The 22,598-nt window shown below is 43.9% G+C and overlaps 1 protein-coding gene across 1 annotated transcript in view; it reads right to left on the bottom strand.

Moving 5' to 3' along the window:
- Window positions 1-6,137: 6,137 nt before the first annotated feature.
- Window positions 6,138-22,598, bottom strand: part of TYR (tyrosinase) — a 67,853-nt gene continuing 51,392 nt past the window's right edge. Inside the window, exons 4-5 of the mRNA XM_064140481.1 lie at window positions 18,951-19,132; window positions 6,138-6,583 (exon numbers count right to left, since the gene is read on the bottom strand). Coding sequence (XP_063996551.1) covers window positions 6,360-6,583; window positions 18,951-19,132 — 406 coding nt within the window. The 3' untranslated portion in view covers window positions 6,138-6,359. The remainder of the gene's footprint in view (window positions 6,584-18,950; window positions 19,133-22,598) is intronic.

The following is a 22,598-nucleotide window of genomic DNA, read 5'->3' as shown; positions in this document are numbered from 1 at the left end:
AAGATGTTGAGGTGCTGGAACATGTCCAGAGAAGGGCAACAAGGCTGGTGAAAGGCCTGGAGCACAAAAGAGTTGAGGCTGTTGAGTCTGGAGAAGAGGCTCTGAGGTGACCTTCTTGTGGCCTTCCAGTACCTGAAGGGGGCCTACAAAAAAGGTGGGGAGGGACTTTTTAGGCTCTCAGGTAGTGCCAGGCCTAGGGGGAATGGAGCAAAGCTGGAGGTGGGTAGGTTCAGACTGGACAAGAGGAGGAAGTTGTTGAGCATGAGAGTGGTGAGAGCCTGGAATGGGTTCCCCAGGGAGGTAGTTGAGGCCCTGTGCCTCAGGTGTTTAAGGCCAGGCTGGATGGGTCTGTGGCCAGCCTGATCTAGGGTAGGGTGTCCCTGCCCATGGCAGGGACATGGGGTTGGAATTAAATGCTCCTTGATGTCCCTTCCAAGCCAGACTGATTCTATGACTCTATGAGAGGGAAGTCATTTAAGGCTGAACCGAGTTGCATGAGGGAAAGCCATCTGAGGTGCCATGCCACAGTTAACGTTTGTGGCTGAGCTGTTGTTTGAAGGATTTTCTCTGCACACAGGGAAAGAAGCAGTTTCTCTACATGTTTTACTAATCCAACAGATTAAGAGATATTTTTGGCAGCATGTGAATTCTGCGTGCCCGATGCCCCGAGGAGGAGGAGGCGACAGGCAGACTCCTGGGAAGATATCTACATATAAAATAGGGCATCAGAAAGCCTAATGGATGCAAGATGGATGTGCAGAAAGAAGTTGGCTTTCTGTAGTTATAATGGGTACTTCATATCTCATTCTGAGCTTATTACAAAGATTACAGTAAAAGGCCATTTTTTAATGGCAAGGTCCCAGCGCTGCCGATTTTGAGCTCACTGTGGAGGCTGACTCAACGCTACACACGTGTCTACACAGATGGGGAATTACAGCTTTAACTCAATGGAGAGGACAGGTGCTGAAAATACAAAATTTGGGGGAAAATGTGGGAGGGAGAACAGAATAAAAGGCTAACAGCTGCTCATTGTCCTGCCTTGACTAAATGTGACTCTTATCGGTCTGGGAAGAAAGAGACGAGGCTGGAAAGTGAAAGTCTCCTGCAAAGGGCAGAGACATTCAATGCTGTGAGTAGATCATAATGAAGCTGCCAGGTGTCCTGTAGAAGACTTCTGAACATCAGCCATACAGTATTTTTGTTTCATTATGGGACACAATGTGGTGCTGATAGTGAAAATGCATCCCTGGATTCTGAAGCTGGTGAAGAGACTTTTGGACAAGCCTAACTTCACTGCCCACTGGGGTCATGGTTATGTGATTGCACAGTTCACTTACACAGGATCAAGATTTTATGGCACCAAGCACTGTAATGTCCCATTTGCAGCACCGTTCTTCATGGAATGAACTCCCCAAGCCTGAGCCAACTGCCTAATGGCAGTGGAAAGTGTCTAATTTCACCCTGGCCAGACAGGCCAGATGGAGGAAAAGGGAAGGGTAAAGTTGTGTGTAAGTTCACTTAAACCCCATGACCCCATGGCATTATATTATTCCCAATGAAAAAGAAAACAAAACATATTGCAGGAACTGCTCTCATCTCAGAGAAGCATCTGTGAAGAAAAGAGATTCTTCAGCACTTAGCTTACATATATCTGATCACAGGAATAGAATCATAGAATCAACCAGGTTGGAAGAGACCTCCAAGACCATCACCTATCACCCAACCTTGTCCAATCAACTAGACCACTGCACTAATTGCCCCATCCAGTCTTTTCTTGAACACTTCCAGAGATGGCAACTCCATCACCTTCCTGGGCAGCCCATTCCAATGGTAAATCACTCTGGGAAGAACTTCCTCCTAACATCCATCCTATACCTCCCCTGGCACAGCTTGAGACTGTGTCCCCTTGTTCTGTTGCTGGTTGCCTGTCAGAAGAGACCAACCTCCACCTGGCTAACCCTAAACATGGCCCCAAGAAGAAAACTGGTGTGCCATTGCATTTGTCACCCGTAGATAGGAAGCACAACATCTCCTGTTATTGCAGGTGAGGTGTGCCAAGAAAACACTTAGGGCTGTGGTGCTGTAAGGGTCTCCTCCCTCCTTCTAATCCATATGAAAACTAGATGGCAGGTCTAAGCTAACATGTCGGATCTCTAAAATGTCAATGGGGAGTATTAGGCATGTCTTCAGGACAATTTCTGCTGTCCCCAAATGGCTGGCTTAAGATCAGTGCAATCAATCCCCACTTGACAGTGGTGTTTGCTTCCCTCTCTGAAGAAACCAAACCAACTTGTTCAGAAAAGAGTATCTGTTGGGTTTTCATGTGCTCCAAGTCAGATACAGTTCTAAAGAGTTTTAACTTCAAGCCAGAGGACTAAGCACACAAATCTACAATAATGGAGAGAATGAGCACATGTTGCTTATATCAATTTTGTCCTGATTACTAAGGTTAGTACACACTACACTATTTATTCCCTGCCATAGATCATGCTGATTGTATGAAACAGTGTGTCCTTTGTTCCCTTGCAAAGCAGACATGGTCTCCAGGTCATATGGAGAATGGGAATTAAAAGGCAAAAAATGTTTGCCTACAAGTATGAATGGGAAACAAATTCCCTTTCATCATCTAGAGCTAGGTTGAGTTCTTTGTGATGAAACTTAGAGGGTTAAGAAAACAGGCTATTGGATCTTTCACTGAAGAAAAAGAAATAGAATAGGCTTGCCTGAGATGAATAAGCTTGTCTGATGATCTGAGCAGAGCATAAAGAGACTCTCACTAATATGTCAGATGTTTGGTCACAAGATATGGATAATGCATTCCATGCTTTTAGGGGAAGAAGAAGTTATAAAGAGCTGGAAAAAACCCAAACAAACCAAACAAAAAATGAACAAGTAAACAAACAAACAAACTAAAACTCCCAAAACAAACAGTAGGATTTAGGAGAGCTGAGAAGCTGAAGTCCCACTTTCATCCTACCATGCAGAACGAGTTGCCATGGCCAAAGAAAGGAGGTTCAGGGAACACTGGTGAAGATCTTCTGCAGAAAAGACCCCCAATGGCTGAGGAGTAGAATGAGAAATTACTTGTTGGCAATGTCCTTCCCAAGGCGTGACATCTGCTAAAAATGGCCTTGACTGATGTGAGAATGCAGTGTTGCCACCATGGAATATTGCAAAGGTTGAGATAAACTTGCTTTATATAGTTAGGATTTTTCTTTTGGAATGGCTTTTCTAAGGCAACATCACTTTACTGACCCTGAAATATTGTGCAGAAAGGTGTTTTGTTCAAGAAACTTCCATCGGAACACAGGTGTTGCCTGCCCACTAAGTCACACATTAACATTAGGGATCATGATGGTGACAGAGTCCATGTAAGACTGTTGCAGCCATTCAGAGTGTCTCAGAACTGGAAATTGTACCCTTGAGGAGGATAGACTTAGACAGGATATTAGAAAGAAATTCTTTACAGCAGTGGTGGTGAGACACTGGAACAGGCTGCTTGGGGAGGTTGTGGATGGCTCCTCCCTGGAGGTATTCAAAGCCAAATTGGATGATGCCTTAAGCAACCTTGTCTAGCGGAAGATGTCCCTGCCTATGGCATGGGGGTTGGAGTGAGATGATCTTTAAGGTCCCTTCCAACCCAAACTACTCTATGATTCTGTGATCTGGAGTTTTTAAGGTGCTCAACTCCAACATTTATGTGTTACCCGTTCTCCATTTGCCCAGTACAGCTGAGTGGGAGCAGGGACTCAAGAATTCACAAGCAATCAGTCACCTAAGGTCTCTGTGAACTGTCCCCAAGTATTTTTGTTTCAAAGTTTTTCAGTTATTCTTCCTGTATTTGTTGAGATGAATTTTGCATAATAAGAATTACATAACACATAATGTTTGTCTGAGCCTGAAATCAATTAGCATTTACAAAGTCAAAATTTAAATATGAGTGGTTCTCCTCTGCTGCTAGTATTTCTTTCTACCAACAGAATAATCTGGCTTATATAAAATACAGAACACTTGAAATATTATAATATCATTCTTTTCCTCTTGCCTGTGCCTCAGTGCCAGGAAACATTTAAAATCCCATGCATTGTGTTTGGCTCTGAGGTGACCTTATTGTGGCCTTTCAGTATCCGAATGGGGCTACAAAAAAAAATGAAGAGGGACTTTTTAGGATATCAGGGAGTGACAGGACTAGGGAGAATGGAGCAAAGCTGGAGATAGGTAGGTGGACACGAAGAGGAAGTTCTTCACCATGAGAGTGGTGAGAGGCTGGAATGGGTTGCCCAGGGAGGTGGTTGAGGCCCCTTCCCTGGAGGTGTTTAAGGCCAGGCTGGATGAGGCTGTGGCCAGCCTGATCTAGGGTAGGGTGTCCCTGGGCATGGCAGGGGGGTTGGAACTAGATGATCCTTGTGGTTCTTTCCAACTCTGACTGATTCTATGTTTCTATGGTACTACTTTCTCAGAACATTCATCTACTAGTATCTCATATCATCAACTCAGAAGCTATAGGAAAATAGAGTTTTTCAAATGAGAGAACAGCTTCTTTCATAAAAAAAGCCTCTTCTGTGCTGAGCAAAAGATCACTTCAGACCATGCTTTCCTTGGTCAGGGCATCTGGGCAGGTCATGAGGCACTGACTAGTTAGCTCCTGGGGATGGATTTGAGAGTCTAGACCATTCCTTCTATTGCTAGTGAAACACATTAGTAGTGATTAACAGCAGCTGCAGGGAGGAGTGAGAACTAACTCTATAGACACCAGTCAGTGAAGCAGGAAGGGAAGGAGGTGCTCTGGTGCCAAAGCAGAGATTCACTTGCAGACTGTCGTGAGGACCACGATGAGGCAGACTGTCCCCCTGCAACCCATAGAGGTGGAGCAGACATTCACCTAAAGCTTATGGAGGACCCCCACATCAGAGCAGATGGATGCCCAAAGGATGCTGGAGCCCTGTGCTGGAGAAGGTTCTTGGCTGGACCTGTGAAGAGGAGCCTACATTGGATCAGGTGTTCTGTCAGGTTTTGTGACTGGATAATCCATGCTGGAGCAGGCTGTTCCTGATGGGCTGAACTCCATGTAATGGACTTAAGCTGGAGCAGTTTGTGAAGCAGTAGAGCCCATTGGAAGGACCTATATTGGAGAACTTCATGGAAGACTGCCTGCTACGGGAGGGTACCTCGGAAGAGCATGAGGAGAACAGAGCAGCAGAGATACTGAATGATAAACTGACTGCAGCTTCAATTCTCCTTCCCTCTGTACTTCTAGGGAGGAGAAGGTAGAGAAATTGAGAGAGATGCTGAGTGCAGGAAAATGGAGAGATGGGGGAGACTGCTTTAAGAAGTTTCTTTATTATTTCTTGTTATCCTTCTCTGGATTTTGATTGGCAATAAATTAAATTAATTTCCCTGAGTCGAGCCTGTTTTGTCTGTGACAGTAATTGCTGAGTAATTTCCTTGTCCTTACCTAGAGCCAAGAGTCTTTTGTAATATGATCCTTCTCCTCTGTGCTGCCAAGGAGGTGAGCAATGGAGTATCTTGGTGGACACCTTGCAGCCAGCCAAAGTAAAATCACACATTTGTTAGGTATAGGTTATCTGTATAGAATAGATGCATACCAATCAACTCAAAGTCAGCCATAATATAAGCAACTGCTAAGCCAAAGTGAACAAAGATGGGCACAGGAAGACCAGGTTTCCTCCCCTAAAAACCTCTCAGCTCCTCAGACAAATGCAAGATGCTGCAGAAGATGAGTAACTGGAGCATTTGAGATGAGAAGTGGTTTCTGTGAGCCTGCTTTCTGCTGCAGATGGCATTCAATCAAGGACAAACAAGACATTATGGGAGCTGGAGGAAAAATATTTTCATCCTAGAAGTAGAATGTGTTCATAGGTCATTCACTTTGCCCAGAGACATATTTTGCTCCCTATACTAAAGGCACTTTCTGTTCTTGCCTTCAAACACAGAGCTAAAGCGGTGCAGTGAGGCACCTCTCTTAAAGCCATACACCAATTACATGGGTCAGGCTGTGGGATTGGAACCTACTGCTGCAAGAGAACAAATTAAAGACCACAGAGTGTTACATTAAAGCCAGCAAAACATGAGCCAATCTGTTTTCATGGGAACATGATTTAATCAAAGATAGGAGATACATGTTCTTTGAGCGGTGTGGTAGCTTCTGTTGGACCTGGGAGATGTTTGTCGATGTGGATCTCATAAGATACTACAACAATGGTGGTTATGAGAGGCACAAGGAGCAGGACTGTCCAGCCTGCTTGGGCAGCACACCTCAACAAGGCATTTGTAAACATTAATCAAACACTGCATGCTTGATTATCACCTTAGTAACATCTCTGAGTTACTGGAGGCCTCTAGAAATTGGACTGGTAAGATATATTGTTATAATCTTCACTTTCTATGAGCAAGGGTTGTATCTCTGAAGCAGTTCCTCTTCTTTTCTTCCTGCAGGCTAGAATGAGCCCAGCGAGCAGAGCAGTAACTACGCCTCCAATCACAGCTGCTCCAACCAGCCAAGCCCAGATCTGACGGGCTTGCTCAAGGTAAGGTACTAGAAACTCCTCGAAAGCATTTTGTGCTGGAAAAACAACAACAAACACACACACAAACAAACAAAAACAGAGCAAAGAAAAGGTTCTGTGACATGGTGCATTGTGCTGTCCATTTATAGAGGTTGTATAACAGATAATACTGGAGGGCTGACTGAAAAATAAAACACGCTGGTAAAAACTGAGGGCCAAACGTAGTTTTAAAAGCATATAGTTATAGTTTATAGTGTATTTCTTAATCATAGAATCGACCAGGTTGGAAGAGACCTCCAAGATCCAGTCCAACCTATCCCCCAGCCCCATCCAGTCAACTAGACCGTGGCACCAAGTGCCTCATCCAGTCTTTGCTTGAAGACCTCCAGGGATGGTGCCTCCACCACCTCTTCATATTAAAGGCAGGAACAGTGCTGTTTATGGTCTTATCAAAACTGTAAGACTGTAACCAGAGAGGTTTGATACAGTATGGCCAAAGGTCCTGCTGACTCAGCATCCTGATGACAATAACTGAAGCAGAGTCTTAGGAACCATTTAAGAACAAGTCAAGCCTGTCATGGTCCTTTCACAAAATACTTACACACCTTCTAACAATTTACAGCTCAGGCATTTTCTGAAGCATATGTGGTGTCATTGTGCATAATAGAATCATAGAATCATAGAATCAACCAGCTTGGAAGAGGCCTCCAAGATCATTCAGTCCAACGTAGCACCCAGCCCTATCTAATCAACTAGACCATGGCACTAGGTACGTTCCAGTACCTCAACATCTCTCTTGAATTGAGGAGCCCAGAACTGGACACAGGACTCAAGGTGTGGCCTGACCAGTGCTGAGTACAGGGGAAGAATAACCTCCCTTGTCCTACTGGCCACACTGTTCCTGATGCAGGCCAGGATGCCATTGGCTCTCTTGGCCACCTGGGCACACTGCTGGCTCATGTTCACCTACTATCTATCAGTATCCACAGGTCCCTTTCTGCCTGGCTGCTTTCCAGCCACTTTGTCCCCAGCCTGTAGTGCTGCTTGGGGTTGTTGTGGCCAAAATGCAGAACTCTGCACTTGGCCTTGTTAAATCTCATCCCATTGGCCTCTGCTCACCCATCCAGCCTGGCAAGGTCCCTCTGCAGAGCTCTCCTACCTTCTAAGAGATCAACACCTGCTCCTAGCTTGGTGTCACCTGCAAACTTACTGATGCTGGACTCAATCCCCTGGTCCAGATCATCAATAAAGATATTGAACAGGACTGGGCCCAGCACTGATCCTAGGGGCACACCACTAGTGACAGCTGCCGACTGGATGTGGCACCATTCACCACTACTCTCTGGGCTTGGCCTTCCAGCCAGTTCTTGATCCATATCAGAGTGAATCTGTCCAAACCATGAGCTGCCAGCTTTGCCAGGAGCTTGTTGTGGCAGATGGTGCCAAAGGCTTTACTGAAGTCCAGGTTGACTACATCCACATCTTTCCCCACATTCACTAGGCAGGTAACCTGATCATAAAAGGTCAGGTTGGTCTGGCAGGACCTGTTACTGGAGATTTCTTTTCCCCTTCCATCAGCTTCTCTAGCTGCAATTTGAACTTTCTTCCCAACTTGACTGAGCAGGGAGATCCTTCTCCTAACTGCATTTGATGGAGATAACCCAAAAAGTCTTTATTTCATTACTTTTGAACCTGCCATCTGCTTGTTTCCTTTAAAAATTCTTGTGTGAGTAGAGCCAGTAGACTATTCTCTGGTCACTCACAATAAATCCTTAAAGAAGGTATTGGAGTCATCTTTCTTTTGTGAACCCAGGACAGCTTCTGACCTAACAAGTGAAAAGGCAGCACAGCAAGCTGCCTTGTTGCTTTGTGGTGGGAATGTGTGTGTCTGTATTTGCTCCTTTCTGTTTTATTATCTCACTATGGTCTAATGAGTTATGAAGACTCTATCATGCAGGACTCTCACTTCACTGTAGAGGTCAGAAAGTAACCTTTTCACAAAGGTTTGGATTTAAGAAATGGATTTTATAAATGGATTTAAGAAATGGGAATCCCTACCCCCTTGGGCCAAGGTCAGTTTTAAATCCACACCTCCCAGCTGCTAGCTGTAGTTACTATTATTAGCTGTAAATTCTAGCTAGCTATTGGGGGGGGGGGGGGAACCTACCCCTCTGAGGCCCCTTATATTTCAATGATGTTCATGCAGCTGGACTGATTTATGTGTACTGAACCACATTTGGAGTAGTGTGCTCCCACAAAGGCTTTAAATGTCTTCCTGTCATCTTGCATTTTCAGTGGTGTCCAAAATATAAATCCATATAGCTTCTTGGATCATAGTGCTTTTGGATGGATGCTGTTATCTGCATTGTGCTCTGTAAAGATGAATTTGGTTTGCAGTAAAGATTAAGCTTTCCTTCAAGATTAAGCTATCCTGTGCTAGTTTGAGGCCAGATGGAATATTTTGGTGAGAACTAGATTACAGGCTGTGAAAAGGAAACAATGGTGATGTCTACTTCACTCATAGGCTTGCTGAGATGTATAAGAACAAGAACAGAAACACAGACAATGCAGTTGCGCTCTGGGCTCTGGGGCTGCATGAACTTCTCTCTCCAACCTACCTTGCTGCCTGACCAATCCATCTGCTTCCTAACCCCCCTGGCCAATTCTCCAAACTCACCTTGAACATAAGGCAAAGTTTGAGGTAAGGTAGAGGGGTGGGAAGAAGGTGGAAAGGTGGTTGAGAGCCCCTCCTGGGGACCCAGGTTTCTGGGAGGGCTGTTGTGTTTCTGTATTACTTGTCACCTTGTGTATTTCTGTCTGTAGCTGTATGTATAGTAAATACCTGCTTGTATATTGTGCTAAGATGGAAACATAGCTTCATTCTTCCAATCCTCAGATCGACTGAGTCTAGTCTTAAGTATGGGGATGCAGGTAACACCCAAACCATCACCTATCCTTAGCACTTGGTGCCTGAATCTCTTTCTGAGACGTAATTCTATTTCAGGCTGAGTTTAGACTGAGCATAGTTTGTTTCTACAATTCAGTTTCACATTGGGGAATGTCTGGTTGTTATTTCTCTGATCCCTCTTTTCCAGTTAATCCAACTTTTTATTCTCCAGTATTATGCCTTCATGTATTCATGTTCACCTTCCTATTTCTGACCTCATTAGACATATAAATGCTATACAACACTAAGAATTACCACCAAAAACTTAAAGTTCTTGATGTTTCACCGTGACGTGCACACACCTCTGGGTATAAGTACATTATCTCTTTCATCGTTCATTTCTCATCTGTCAAATGCGGACAGAGCTACTCTCTGAACCCTTTGTATTGTGAATACAAATTCCTATTTCTGCAGGACTCAGCTGCTATAGTGATCAGCACCAAAGAAAAGTGTCAGAGGAAACATCTTCAGGAGAATATTTAAGATGTCTGTGATAAATCATACATTAGGCTACACGCTGCTTAACTGAGGAAATGAAAGTCAACAGTAACAAGGATTGGATATCTGCTTCTTAATGAATGCTGTGAGGGGTCTGGAGCACAGCCCAATGTAGAGTGGCTGAGGCAGCTGAGGTTGTTTAGCTTGGAGAAGAGGAGGCTTGGAGGGGGACCTTATCATTGTCTACAACTACCTGAAAGGAGGTTGTATCTAGGTGGGTTTGGTCTCTTCTCCCAGGCAACCAGTGACAGAACAAGGGGATAGAGTCTTGAGATGTGACAGGGGAGGTTTAGGCTGGGTGTTAGGAAGAAGTTCTTCACAGAATCATAGAATCATAGAATCAGCCAGGTTGGAAGAGACCTCCAAGATCAGCCAGTCCAACCTAGCACCCAGCCCTAGACAATCAACTAGACCATGGCACTAAGTGCCCTAGCCAGGCTTTTCTTCAACACCTCCAGGAACAGCGACTCCACCACCTCCCTGGGCAGCCCATTCCAATGTCAAGTCAGTGTCCCTGTGAAGAACTTCCTCCTAACATCCAGCCTATACTTCCCCCGGCACAGCTTGAGACTGTGTCCCCTCATCTGGGGAAACTGACATTGGAATGGGCTTGCAAATGGATTGTGAATTTTGCCATGCTGTAACTACAGTTTCATCTTACTTCCATCCCTAATATACAGAGCCACTCCTCCACCTCTTCTCCCTTGCCTGTCTCTCCTGAAGAGTCTGTAGCCGTTGATTACAGCACTCCAATCATGTGAGCCATCCCACCACGTTTCAGTGATGGCAACAATATCATAGTTTTCCTCCTGCACCAAGGCTTCCAGCTCCTCTTGTTTGTGACCCATACTGTGTGCATTAGTGTACATACACTTCAGCTGGGCTGCTGCTTTTACCCCTATGTCTGGCCTACCATCCTCAACTTCCTTTGGTTTGTCTCTAGTGCTGTTGTGTTTAACCCCCTCCCCCTTCCAGCCTAGTTTAAAGCCCTCTCAACAAGCCCAGCCAGCTCATGTGCCAGGGTCTATCTCCCCCTCTGAGTCAGTTGTATCCCACCTGTTGCCTGCAGACCCGAGGCCATATAAAGTTCCCCAAGATCAAAGAATCCAAAATGTTGTTGGAGGCACCAGCCTCTGAGCCACTTGTTAATCAGGTACGATTTCTTATTCTTCTCTGCATTCCAACCTGTGACTAAGGGTATAGATGAAAAGACTACCTGTGCCCCTGCTCCCTCAACTGCTTTTCCCAGTGCTTTGAAGTCCTATTGGATAGCTTTTAGTCCTTTGGTATCAACCTCATCATTTGTCACCTCTATAACTAACAAGGGACAGTAATCAGAGGGCTGCATTACAGTAGGCAGCCTTCTGGTAACATCCCTGACCTAGGCCCCAGGGAGGTAGCAGACCTCCCTGTGGGAGGGGTCTGGCCAGCATATGGAGCCCTCTGTTCCCTTCAGAAGGGAATCACCAATAACAATTACCCTCCTCTTTTTTCTTTTGAGTACTCATTCTGATGCTAGAGGGCAACTGATTTACTTCAGTCACCCCCCCTGCCGGTGATGCTTCTGCCTCCTCCAAAACCACTGCACCCTCAACCTCTAGTGCCCTATATCTGCTGTGCAAGGGCAATGGAGGAGGTGAGGATGGCTGGAAGGTGAGGATGGCTGGAAGGGTTTTCCCTTGCCCCTTCTGGCAGGCAGCTGCATCCATTCTCCCTTGTTTTTTCCGTTTATCCATTAGATTTTTCCATTTCTTGTGTGTGCATGTTTCACAGATTGTGTCTCCCTGGGTGGCCAAGGAAGGGAAATACCTGTGAGACTTCCTCAATCAAAACTAGGAGGTTGAGTGGGGAAGGTATTCCAAGTCATAGAGTTCTTCATGTTTTTATGCAGGAGCACTTATCTTTGCAGTGAGGGAAAGCTCACAGCTCCCACAGACTTCGTCAGCCTCCTCACTGTTACAGTTTGAAAAGTCTTCTGTAATGTCATCTTCTCACAACAGTGAGAGGCAGTCTGGAGAAGACTCAGCTGTATTCCACAATCTTTGGACTTCAAGAGATGCAGAGCAAGTGGTGCTACTTAGTCGTTTATAGTAGAGCTACAATATCTATTGGTGGAAGAACTCTTCAGGAGTTCCCATTACAAGAAGGATGTGGAGATGCTGGAGCGTGTCCAGAGAAGGGCCACGAGGATGCTCAGAGGGCTGGAGCAGCTCTGCTATGAGGACAGACTGAAAGAGTTGAGGCTGTTCAGTCTGGAGAAGAGGAGGCTCCCAGGTGACCTTCTTGTGGCCTTCCAGTATCTGAAAGGGGCCTACAAAAAAGCTGGGGAAGGACTTTTCAGGGTATGAGGGAGTGACAGGACTAGGGGGAATGGAGCAAAGCTGGAGATGGGTAGGTTCAGGCTGGATGTGAGGAGGAAGTTGTTCAGCATGAGAGCGGTGAGAGGCTGGAATGGGTTGCCCAGGGAGGTGGTTGAGGCCACCTGAAGGTGTTTAAAGCCAGGCTGGATGGGTCTGTGGCCAGCCTGATCTAGGGTATGGTGTCCCTGCCCATAGCAGGGGGTTTGGAACTGGCTGATCCTTGTGGTCCCTTCCAACCCTGACTGATTCCATGAGTCTATGATTCTATGATTCTACAATTCTAAATTTAACCTACTCACTTTCAATTCTACATTCACCCTGAAGTGGATAATAACAATCCACCCTCCATCATGTGGATGTCCCTAGAAACAGTGGAATCAGACCATTTTTCCATGATGAACAACAGCTTTATAATTAACTTTTTTTTATGCTGAAGTTGTTTAGAGTTTTCTCCTTCTGTTGCCTCTGCATAGTAACACTGCTGTGGAATTCTGTTCCCTGGTGATGATGGCACATCAACAGAGTGGATCAGTGGCAAAAATTAATTACTTTGGAATATCAAAAGAAGATAAAGCAAATATTCCTGGTTGCATTTTTATTTGACAACCTCAGCTGATATGTCCACCTCATAACTGCTCCTTCATAATTTGCTTCTAATATATTTCTCAACAAAAGAGGGAAATCTGCCTACAGGACACCACATATCAGCACACTGTGTGCAAGTAGGGAGGTTAATAACTCACCAAAAGGTAACTTCCTGCCTCTGAATGACTTTCAGCAAAAAGAAAATAACCACCACCAGCCCAGTTTTTAAAGTCCATGCATCTGTTTCTCCATTAAGCATCATTATATAATCGTTGAAGCAGCTGCTCATGCTCTTCTTTCTGATAAATGTATTTTTGCACTCTGTTTTCTTTGATTCTCTCCTGTTTTAATTAAGCTTAATCTATGCCTCCTTATCTCTGCTTGAAAAAAAAACCTCAGGACTAAAACGTTCTCTACTCATCTTTTATTTAATTCATAAATGTAAACCACTTTCCAAGGTAGCATTTCTTGAATATTGTCACTTTTAATTGCTTTTTTTTCTCCTAGCATCCACATTTTGTTGTGCATGACATTATTTTATCATGGGCTTTCAGGTGCAGTGTTGCCCTTTCACATTATGACTGACAGTGTTTGCATCTGGGTGGGGAGATTCAGCAGATGACTGAATGGTGATGCCATATTTGCCAGCTGTCACTTATTTTGTTTGGTTTTGTGATTTTGCAACTAAATTGCTGAAAAGCCAGCAATAGAAATGAGCTACAATCTGACACTGGACCACAGCTTTCCTCTTGCAATGCTCCAGCAAGCAACCTGGCCTTCTCCGTTGTCGTCGCAATACTCATCCGTTACTTTGCCCTAGTTACTTTGCTCTGCTTTTAATACAGAACAAAACAAACAAAAAATCACCTGGCTACACAGAGAGTGGTCATTTAATTGTTCCCACTGAGAGAGGGAGATTTTCTTGGGAAAAGTCAAGGCTTTGAGAGAGTGATTTGCCATTGGAATGGGATGCCAAGGGCGGTGTTGGAGTCGTCATCAGGGAGGTGGTGGAGTCATCATTGTTAGAAGGTGTGTAAGTATTTTGTGAAAGGACCATGACAGGCTTGCCTTGTTCTTAAATGGTTCCTAAGACTCTGCTTCAGTTATTGTCATCAGGATGCTGAGTCAGCAGGACCTTTGGCCATACTGTATCAAACCTCTCTGGTTATAGTCTTACAGTTTTGATGAGACCATAAACAGCACTGTTCCTGCCTTTAATATGAAGAGGTGGTGGAGGCATCGCCCCTGGAGGTGTTCAAGCAAAGACTGGCTGAGGCACTTATTGCCATGGTCTAGTTGATTGGATAGGGCTGGGTGCTAGGTTAGATTGGATGATCTTGGAGGTCTCTTCCAACCTGGTTGATTCTATGATTCTATGTTTATGTATTTATCTGCTCCTATTTCTAGGAAAAAACAAAACAAATCCAAACCAACCCAAAAAAAACTTAGTTCAGGTCCTGAAATGTAAGTGGTCAGAAAATCGTTTTGACAGCTATTGCTAGGTGGTGCCATCAGTCTTTCAAATCTTTTGTATTGATGCTGGCAAATGTTTTTGGTAGGTCATGAGGGCTGCAGTAGTTTCACAGTTCATGGTTCTTATGTCCAGAGAATCTGGATGTCTGCTAGAGCTTCTGCTCACATAAGCTCCCTAGTAACTGGACATGTGTTTTTTGTTCCTGAGGGATGTGTTTCCATGCGTGCTTTTGTCATCACTTCTGCTTCAGGGCTGCCATACGTATAAAAAAATAAATTAAGCTGCAATTAAAATCACCACATACTGTCACACACTGATTTGCTTTTCAGTGGAAAGCAGGGCTGCAGGTATTAGCTTCTCCCCCAGGGAACAGCCACAACATAATTTAGCACTAAAAATGCCATTTCGTTACTGGATTCTTTTCAAGTCTTATTTTTTGCAACCAGACTTATGATGCCCTGTTCAGTCTTTCTCATCTCGACCAAGTTGCTGGCTCTGTAATTCAGACTTGTTTGCCCTTGATGCTTTCCTTCAGCCCTTTCATTTAAAAGCAAACAAGATCTGCCTTGTGTTCTCATTCCTCACTTTGTCCATCCTCTTCCACCTTTCCTCTTCCTCCTCATTTGGAGGTCTGTACTGTGTCCAGTTCTGGGCCACTCAATTCAAGAGAGATGTTGAGATACTGAAACATGTCCAGAGAAGGGTGACAAAGCTGGTGAGAGGCTTGGAACACAGTCCTGCGAGGAGAAGCTGAGGGAGCTGGGGGTGTTCTATGATTCTGAACCACTTAGATCTTCACAGCTATGATTCCCCCCCCACACACCCCCAAGTAACATTTTCCTATTTGTCTGTGGTAACTCCTGGCTGTCAGTCTCAGACTTTCTCCTCTCACTTGTCCATGTGGGATCTTTCAGGGAGGATCAGTAGGCTTTCCTGCCTCAGTTCCTCTGCCAAGAAGTTCCTGTATACTCCTGTGTTCCTTGAACAGGAATCCAGCATTCCTATCTGAAAACAAATACTGGAGTAGTGAAAAAAGTCTGTATCTATATGGTGAGATTTCAGTTATTTTCCATGTGTAACCACTTCTTCCCTTAGGAGAATCATAGACTCATAGCATCAACAGCCTCCCTTCATATAGTTGTAGAGAAGAAATAGCTTAAGCTCTGCTCTTCCTCGTGTGATTAACAAGAGGTTGAGTGACATCTGAGGATTATCTGGTCTTCCTAAATGAGGTTGGATTTCATTCTTTGTGCTGCTCTTTCAAAACAATTAAGAAACTATTTTTCTTACCCTTGTGTTAAGAATATGGGCAGAATTTAGTAAGAACTTCATTTTCTGAGTACTGTGAGCTCCCCTGGGCAAGAGACCAGGAGGCAACAGAAGTGAATTGTTAATTATAAATAGTTTGCTTTTTGCTTCCTTTTGCAGTACCAATTCAGGACTCAGTATTTCTGAAAGTCATGGTATTGGACACTTCTTTCAGTGATACAGTTGCAGGAATAATGTAGTTTTAGAAAACTAATGGCTTTAATTAACACTATGTATAAGTACCCCAGATCTTGACCAGGAATTAAATTATGGCCACATGAATTAGAAGGGAAAAAATACTACCCCTAAGACTCAAATAATGATTATGATATTATATTTGAAACATTTACTATATTATTTTCTGTCTGAATACTTGGGGTTGACCAGGTTTTTTTAATGAGGTATCAGGAGAAATGCTGACTTTCATCTCTGCATTGTGGTACTGAAACAGCCTCAACAATTATACAGGAAAGTTGTAAATTCTTGCCAGTTTTTGATGGTTTGGGTGTTACCTGCTCCCCCCCCCTTATGAAATCACCCAGACTAGGCTCAGCCGAGCTGGAAGATAAGGAATGAAGCTTTATATTTACAGCTTAGCACAATATACAAGCAGATATTTACAATAGATACAGCTATATACAGAGATATGCAAGTTAAAGGTAATAAAGAAACACAACAACCCTCCCAGAAATCAGAGTCCCCAGGAGGGGCTCCCAACCACCCTTCTACCTTCTTTCCACCCCTCTACCTTATTGCAGAGTTTGCCTTACATACAAGGTGAGGTTGGAGGATTGACAAGGGGGTTAGAAAGCAGAAGGATTAGTTAGACAGAAAACAGCCCAGGGAGAAAGCACAGACTCTGACAGAGACCCACACAGGTTCCTGGAGGTCTTAAAAAAAAAGACTGGGTGAGTCACTTAGTGCCATGGTCTAGTTGATTGGACAGGGCTGGGTGCTAGGTTGGACTGGATGATCTTGGAGGTCTCTTCCAACCTGGTTGATTCTATGGTTCTATATTTATGTTGGTTTTATACATCTCAGTAAGTCTATGAGTGAAGCAGACATCACCATTGTTTCCTTTTCACAGCCTATAATCTAATTTCTCTCACTAAAATATTCCAATTTGTCTCAAACTAGCACATATTACATAGAAAATGGCTGTGAATCAAGCTAGATTTTTCTTGAGAACAAACTAATTAACTGCATTATTGGACAGCTTCTCAAGTATGCAGGAAAGCAGGGATGCCCTGAGAGCTCATATTGTTTTGATAAAGACAAAAAGTAAGCCATAAGAATGTGAGCATCACTACAAAGTCTCTGGAGCTTTTGCTATATAGTTAGTTGACTTCTAGCTCTTAGCTGCCTTTTAACTGAAGAACTACATTCATAGAAATGTCCCTGCCTCAAACAGGGAAAGCTTACCTGTTCCATGGACAATGCATTGCAAGAATAACTGCATCCCACATCCTGGGTAGCTTCTGGCAGTTGTGAATGTAAGAGATGTGTCTGATTATTCCAGTGGCCCAGTTTTATAAAGGAGGGGGCCAAAGCATCTGAGTGATTCTCAGCTATAGGCAACATTATATTTAAAACAGAATTTAACCCTTGCCTTAGAAGACAAGGGAACTTCTACTGGTCAAGCAAAAGTACAAGGTCTGGTGCCCTATGCAGCCTATGCATGAGACCAGATCTACCTGAGGTTCTCCAGCAGCTGTTGCATCAAAGGTGGCTGTCAACCCTGTGTCTGAGGACAGTCAAGAGGCTCACATCAAAACTCTGAACAACAATGCAAGTCAAAACCACCACTGAACAGTGCAAGATTAATTTGGTTAAATAAAATGAGCATTATGATTCAGTTGCATTCTGTATGGATAACCATAAGGCAAGCACAAAGTCAATGGAACACTGTTTTAATCAATGCACAGACCCTGTGTTGTCCTTTGGTACCAAGGCAAACTTTACTCTGGATATTTAAGAGGTTCTCCAGCAGCTATGGCATCAAAGGCGGCTGTCAACCCTGTGTCTGAGGACAGTCAAGAGGCTCACATCAAAACTCTGAACAACAATGCAAGTCAAAACCACCACTGAACAGTGCAAGATTAATTTGGTTAAATAAAATGAGCATTATGATTCAGTTGCATTCTGTATGGATAACCATAAGGCAAGCACAAAGTCAATGGAACACTGTTTTAATCAATGCACAGACCCTGTGTTGTCCTTTGGTACCAAGGCAAACTTTACTCTGGATATTTAAGAGGTTCTCCAGCAGCTATGGCATCAAAGGCGGCTGTCAACCCTGTGTCTGAGGACAGTCAAGAGGCTCACATCAAAACTCTGAACAACAATGCAAGTCAAAACCACCACTGAACAGTGCAAGATTAATTTGGTTAAATAAAATGAGCATTATGATTCAGTTGCATTCTGTATGGATAACCATAAGGCAAGCACAAAGTCAATGGAACACTGTTTTAATCAATGCACAGACCCTGTGTTGTCCTTTGGTACCAAGGCAAACTTTACTCTGGATATTTAAGAGGTTCTCCAGCAGCTATGGCATCAAAGGCGGCTGTCAACCCTGTGTCTGAGGACAGCTAAGAGGCTCACATCAAAACTCTGAACAACAATGCAAGTCAAAACCACCACTGAACAGTGCAAGATTAATTTGGTTAAATGAAATGAGCACTGTGATTCAGTTGCATTCTGTATGGATAGCCATAAGGCAAGCAGAAAGTCAATGGAACACTGTTTTAATCAATGCACAGACCCTGTGTTGTCCTTTGGTACCAAGGTAAATTTTACTCTGGATATTTAAGAGATAAGACTCCATTTATAAACCACAAAGAGAGCTCTACATCTGCCTTCCTTTAAAACATCTCCAGAAATCAGAAAATCCCATTGATTCCCATTTCTGTTGCACTTTAATAGCTGAGCTGGACAAATGGCAAACTGAAAATGCAACACTTTTTCTTCCCAGTTATGAACACAGCCCAATCATTTGGGTCAGGTTCTATTCCTAATAGCCTACTATAGATATCAGTGGTGTCAGTAACTCCTTTGTGGTTGAAACTTTTCTTATAGCATCACCTTGGCTCTACATCAGACAAGAAGTATGAAAACAAACAGGTATGATTTGAGACTATATTAAGGAAAAAAATCCGGAATAGAAGGATATTATAACATCTTCTCAATTTACAGACATATTTCAGGTGGTAAGCAACAAATCTGACCTTTACCCAAGATAGTAACGTTACCTGGCTCCTGCAGATACTGATAGTCATACCCCAGCTCTCTTGAGGATTTAAAGAACTCTCCGTTTCTGTAGAGGGGGATAAAGGGGACCATGTAATTCTCTCGATTGTGCCCAATGGGTGCATTGGCTGCTGGGTAAACTTCTAGCATGGGTCTGTGTCTTCTTAGCCATTGCTCAAAAATGCTGTAGGAGAAAAAAAACACATATCAATTAATGACAAAGGCTGAAAGAAATGTTCTTCTTGGAGATCAAAAAAAGGTTGGGTTTTTGTTTTTTTTTTTTTTTTTTTTTGTCTCTTTTAAAACCTGGAGGCATGCAGTGACTTCATAGAATCAGAATCAACCAGGTTGGAAGAGACCTCGAAGATCATCCAGGCCAACCTAGCACCCAGCCCTATCCAATCAACTAGACCATGGAACCAAGTGCCTCATCCAATCTTTTCTTCAACACCTCCAGGGACAGTGACTCCACCACCTCCCTGGGTAGCCCATTCCAATGCCAATCACTCTCTCTGGGAAGAACTTCCTCCTAACATCCACCCTATACATCTCCTGCCACAACTTGAGACTGTGTCCCCTTGTTCTGTTGCTGGTTGTCTGGGAGAAGAGACCAAGCCCCACCTGGCTACAGCCTCCTTTCAGGTAGTTGTAGACAGCAATGAGGTCACCCCTGAGCCTCCTCTTCTGCAGGCTGCACACCCCCAGCTCCCTCAGCCTCTCCTCACAGAGCTGTGTTCCAGGCCCCTCACCAGCTTTGTCACCTTTCTCTGGACATGTTCCAGTATCTCAACATCTCTCTTGAGCTGAGGAGCCCATTACTAGACTTGTGTTCATGTACCACAGAGTCACAGAATGTCAGGGGCTGAAAGAGTCCATGAAAGATCAACCAGTCTAATCTCCTGCCACAACAGGCAGATACAGCAGATCACACAGCAACACATCCAGGCAACATTTGAATATCTCCAGAGGGAGACTCCACAACCCCTCTGGACAGCCTGTTTCAGTGCTCTGCCACCCTCACAGTGAAGAAGTTCCTACTCATGTTTACGTGGAACTTCCTATGCCTCAGCATCCACCCTTTGCCCCTTGTTCTATCATTGGGCATCACTGAGCAGAGCCTGGCTTCAGCCTCATGGCATTCAACCTTTACATATTTAGAAACCTCTCAGTATCCTCTGCTCCAAGCTAAAGAGCCCCAGCGTCCTCAGTTTCTCCTCACAAGAGAGATGTTCCACTCCCTTTATCATCTTTGTGGCTTTGTATTGGACTCTCTCAAGCAGTTCTATGTCCTTCTTGAACTGGGGTGCCCAGAACTAGATGCAGTACTCCAGATGCAGCCTCACCAGGGTGGAGTAGAGGGGGAGGATAATCTCCTTCTACCTACTAACCATAACCATGTTAATACACCCTGGAGTGACATTTGCTCTCCTGGCCACAGGAGCACACTGCTGGCTCATGGTCAACCTTCCATCCACTAGGACCCCCAGATCCATTTCCCCTACCCTGCCTTCCAACAAATACATTTAGTGCTTTCCAAATTGTTTGGCCTTCGCTACTTCAGTGCAGAATTCCTGTGCAAGCCTGCTTAAACCAAAGAGCTGCAGTGCTACTGAGAGGCTGAATATGCTTTTTTAATTCCATAAATACAATTCACTGTGTCTTTGTGATTTGGCTGCAGTTTCTGCTCAGTGAATCACCTGGTTCTGAAGGGTAGAGAGAATAAAAAGGATTAAAGAGCTCAGTCCTTCCTCCTCCCTCAGAAATGTCTATGACTAGGTTTGAATGGTCTTGCTGCCAGCTGCACAGTCCTGTTCCCTTCCTCTATTTTCTCTCCACTGTTGCAAGGTTTTTCACACTTATGTTAAAATATGACTACATCACTGAGAGTTTGACATCACCAAAGAGGTGGAAATATCTGAGGAAGAAGAGGTAAGTTACACAAGTCCAAAAACTTGCAAAAGCAAGTCAGCTGTCAGGAAAAATATTCCAGAGTATTCCACTAGCCATAGTTTAGGGTATGTCTACTTGGTTTCTGTATTCTTACTCTTCTCTCACAGCTGCTGTTGTCTAGTGGTTTTTTTTTACCTTTTCCTAAGTATGTTATTACAGAGAGAGTACCACTGTCAGTGATGGGCTCAGCTTTAGCCAGCAGTGAGTCAGTCTTGAACCTGGTGGACATCAGCTCCATTCAACATGGGATTAGATTCCAGCATCTGCACACAGAAGCCCTCTTGTTGCCAAAACCTTGCCACATAAACCAAACACAAGCTGTTACCCACACTTATAACCTCAGTTGCTTCTTTCCATTTTCTCTATCAAAGTATGCCCCATTAGCTGTCTTTCATTGCAGGGTTATATGCTCTTGGACTTGGAGGAAGAAAACTTAAAGGCTGCAGTATGGAAAGAGCTGCACTGACATTTTCAAATCAACTACTGGATGTGTTTGGAAACCAAAATGAGCGACTCTCCAAAACATTCTCAGATCTCCCTTTGTGTCTGGGCTTTGTCTGCTCAGCTCTTTATTTTCTTCCACTCCTCAGAAGCTTTCCCTGATTCCCTGTTGATTACTCAGTGACCTTGGCTTGTCAGCAGGCACCTGGATGTGCCAGACTGGAATAAAGGAGGTGGGAAGATGCTGAAAGGAGAGCAGTTGAAGCTATCTTATATGTGAAGAAAAAAGATGTTCACTGAGAATATATTAGTAGGAGGAAATTATGAGCACCAGGCTCAGGAAGTAATCACTGCATTCTTTGATCAGTTATGAGGCATGGCAGTGGTCTAAAGAGCCCTATAGACTGTGCTTTAATTGAGATCTTTTCTCAGCAATTGATGCTCTTTGACACTGGCTGGAGGACACAGACTTTTCCTCTTCCTCTTGTAGTCAATAACCAGCTGTTCAGGGCCTCAAGTTATCTCAGAAAGTACTCTGTAATATCAGGATCTCTGCAGAGTACCCAGGGATTCTGCTGGTAGAACTTTACTTCTTTTCTTTGGGCAGAAATGTTGAGAAATGTGTTGTTTACACCACCAAATTAAAGCCCTCTTACATTCATCAAAAGAGAGGTAGGGCTAAAGCCTTGGGTTTTTTTTTTCCAGGATCAGAAGATTTATTAGATGAAAACATCACTATGCTCATACACCTTGTCAACCCTTAACAATGCAGCTATTAATCTTGATTAAATTCTTCATTTGTGGCTCTCATCTTCAGTTAATTTCATAAGCCTTGTCTGGAAAAAAAAACCCCAACTTGTCAGAATATTAAGGTTCAGCTGAAGCTTTCAGATGGATAAGCTACAGTTGTGCAAGGCTTCAGCTACAGTTGTGCAAGAAAGTTTGAACAGAAACTCTGTAATCAGATTGTATCTTTGGAGAATGGCATAGAGATATTGAGTAATCATTATAAAGGGCATGGAATATAAAAGAAAACAGGCCATTAATTTAGCTTTAGAGGAGATAAGGGAATGTCAGACTCCAGTCCTTTCCCTGTCTGGGAAGGGCATGGTGGCTATCAGTGCCTCGTTTTCCTAGAATCATAGAATCATAGAATCAACCAGGTTGGAAGAGACCTCCAAGATCATCCAGTCCAAACTAGCACCCTGCCCTATCCAATCAACTAGACCATGGCACTAAGTGCCTCATCCAGTCTTTTC

This window comes from Pogoniulus pusillus, chromosome 3 (genome assembly GCF_015220805.1).
Source record: "Pogoniulus pusillus isolate bPogPus1 chromosome 3, bPogPus1.pri, whole genome shotgun sequence".
NCBI lineage: Eukaryota > Metazoa > Chordata > Aves > Piciformes > Lybiidae > Pogoniulus > Pogoniulus pusillus.
The sequence above is the reverse complement of the archived record's forward strand: the minus strand, read 5'-3'. Positions and strand labels throughout refer to the sequence as shown.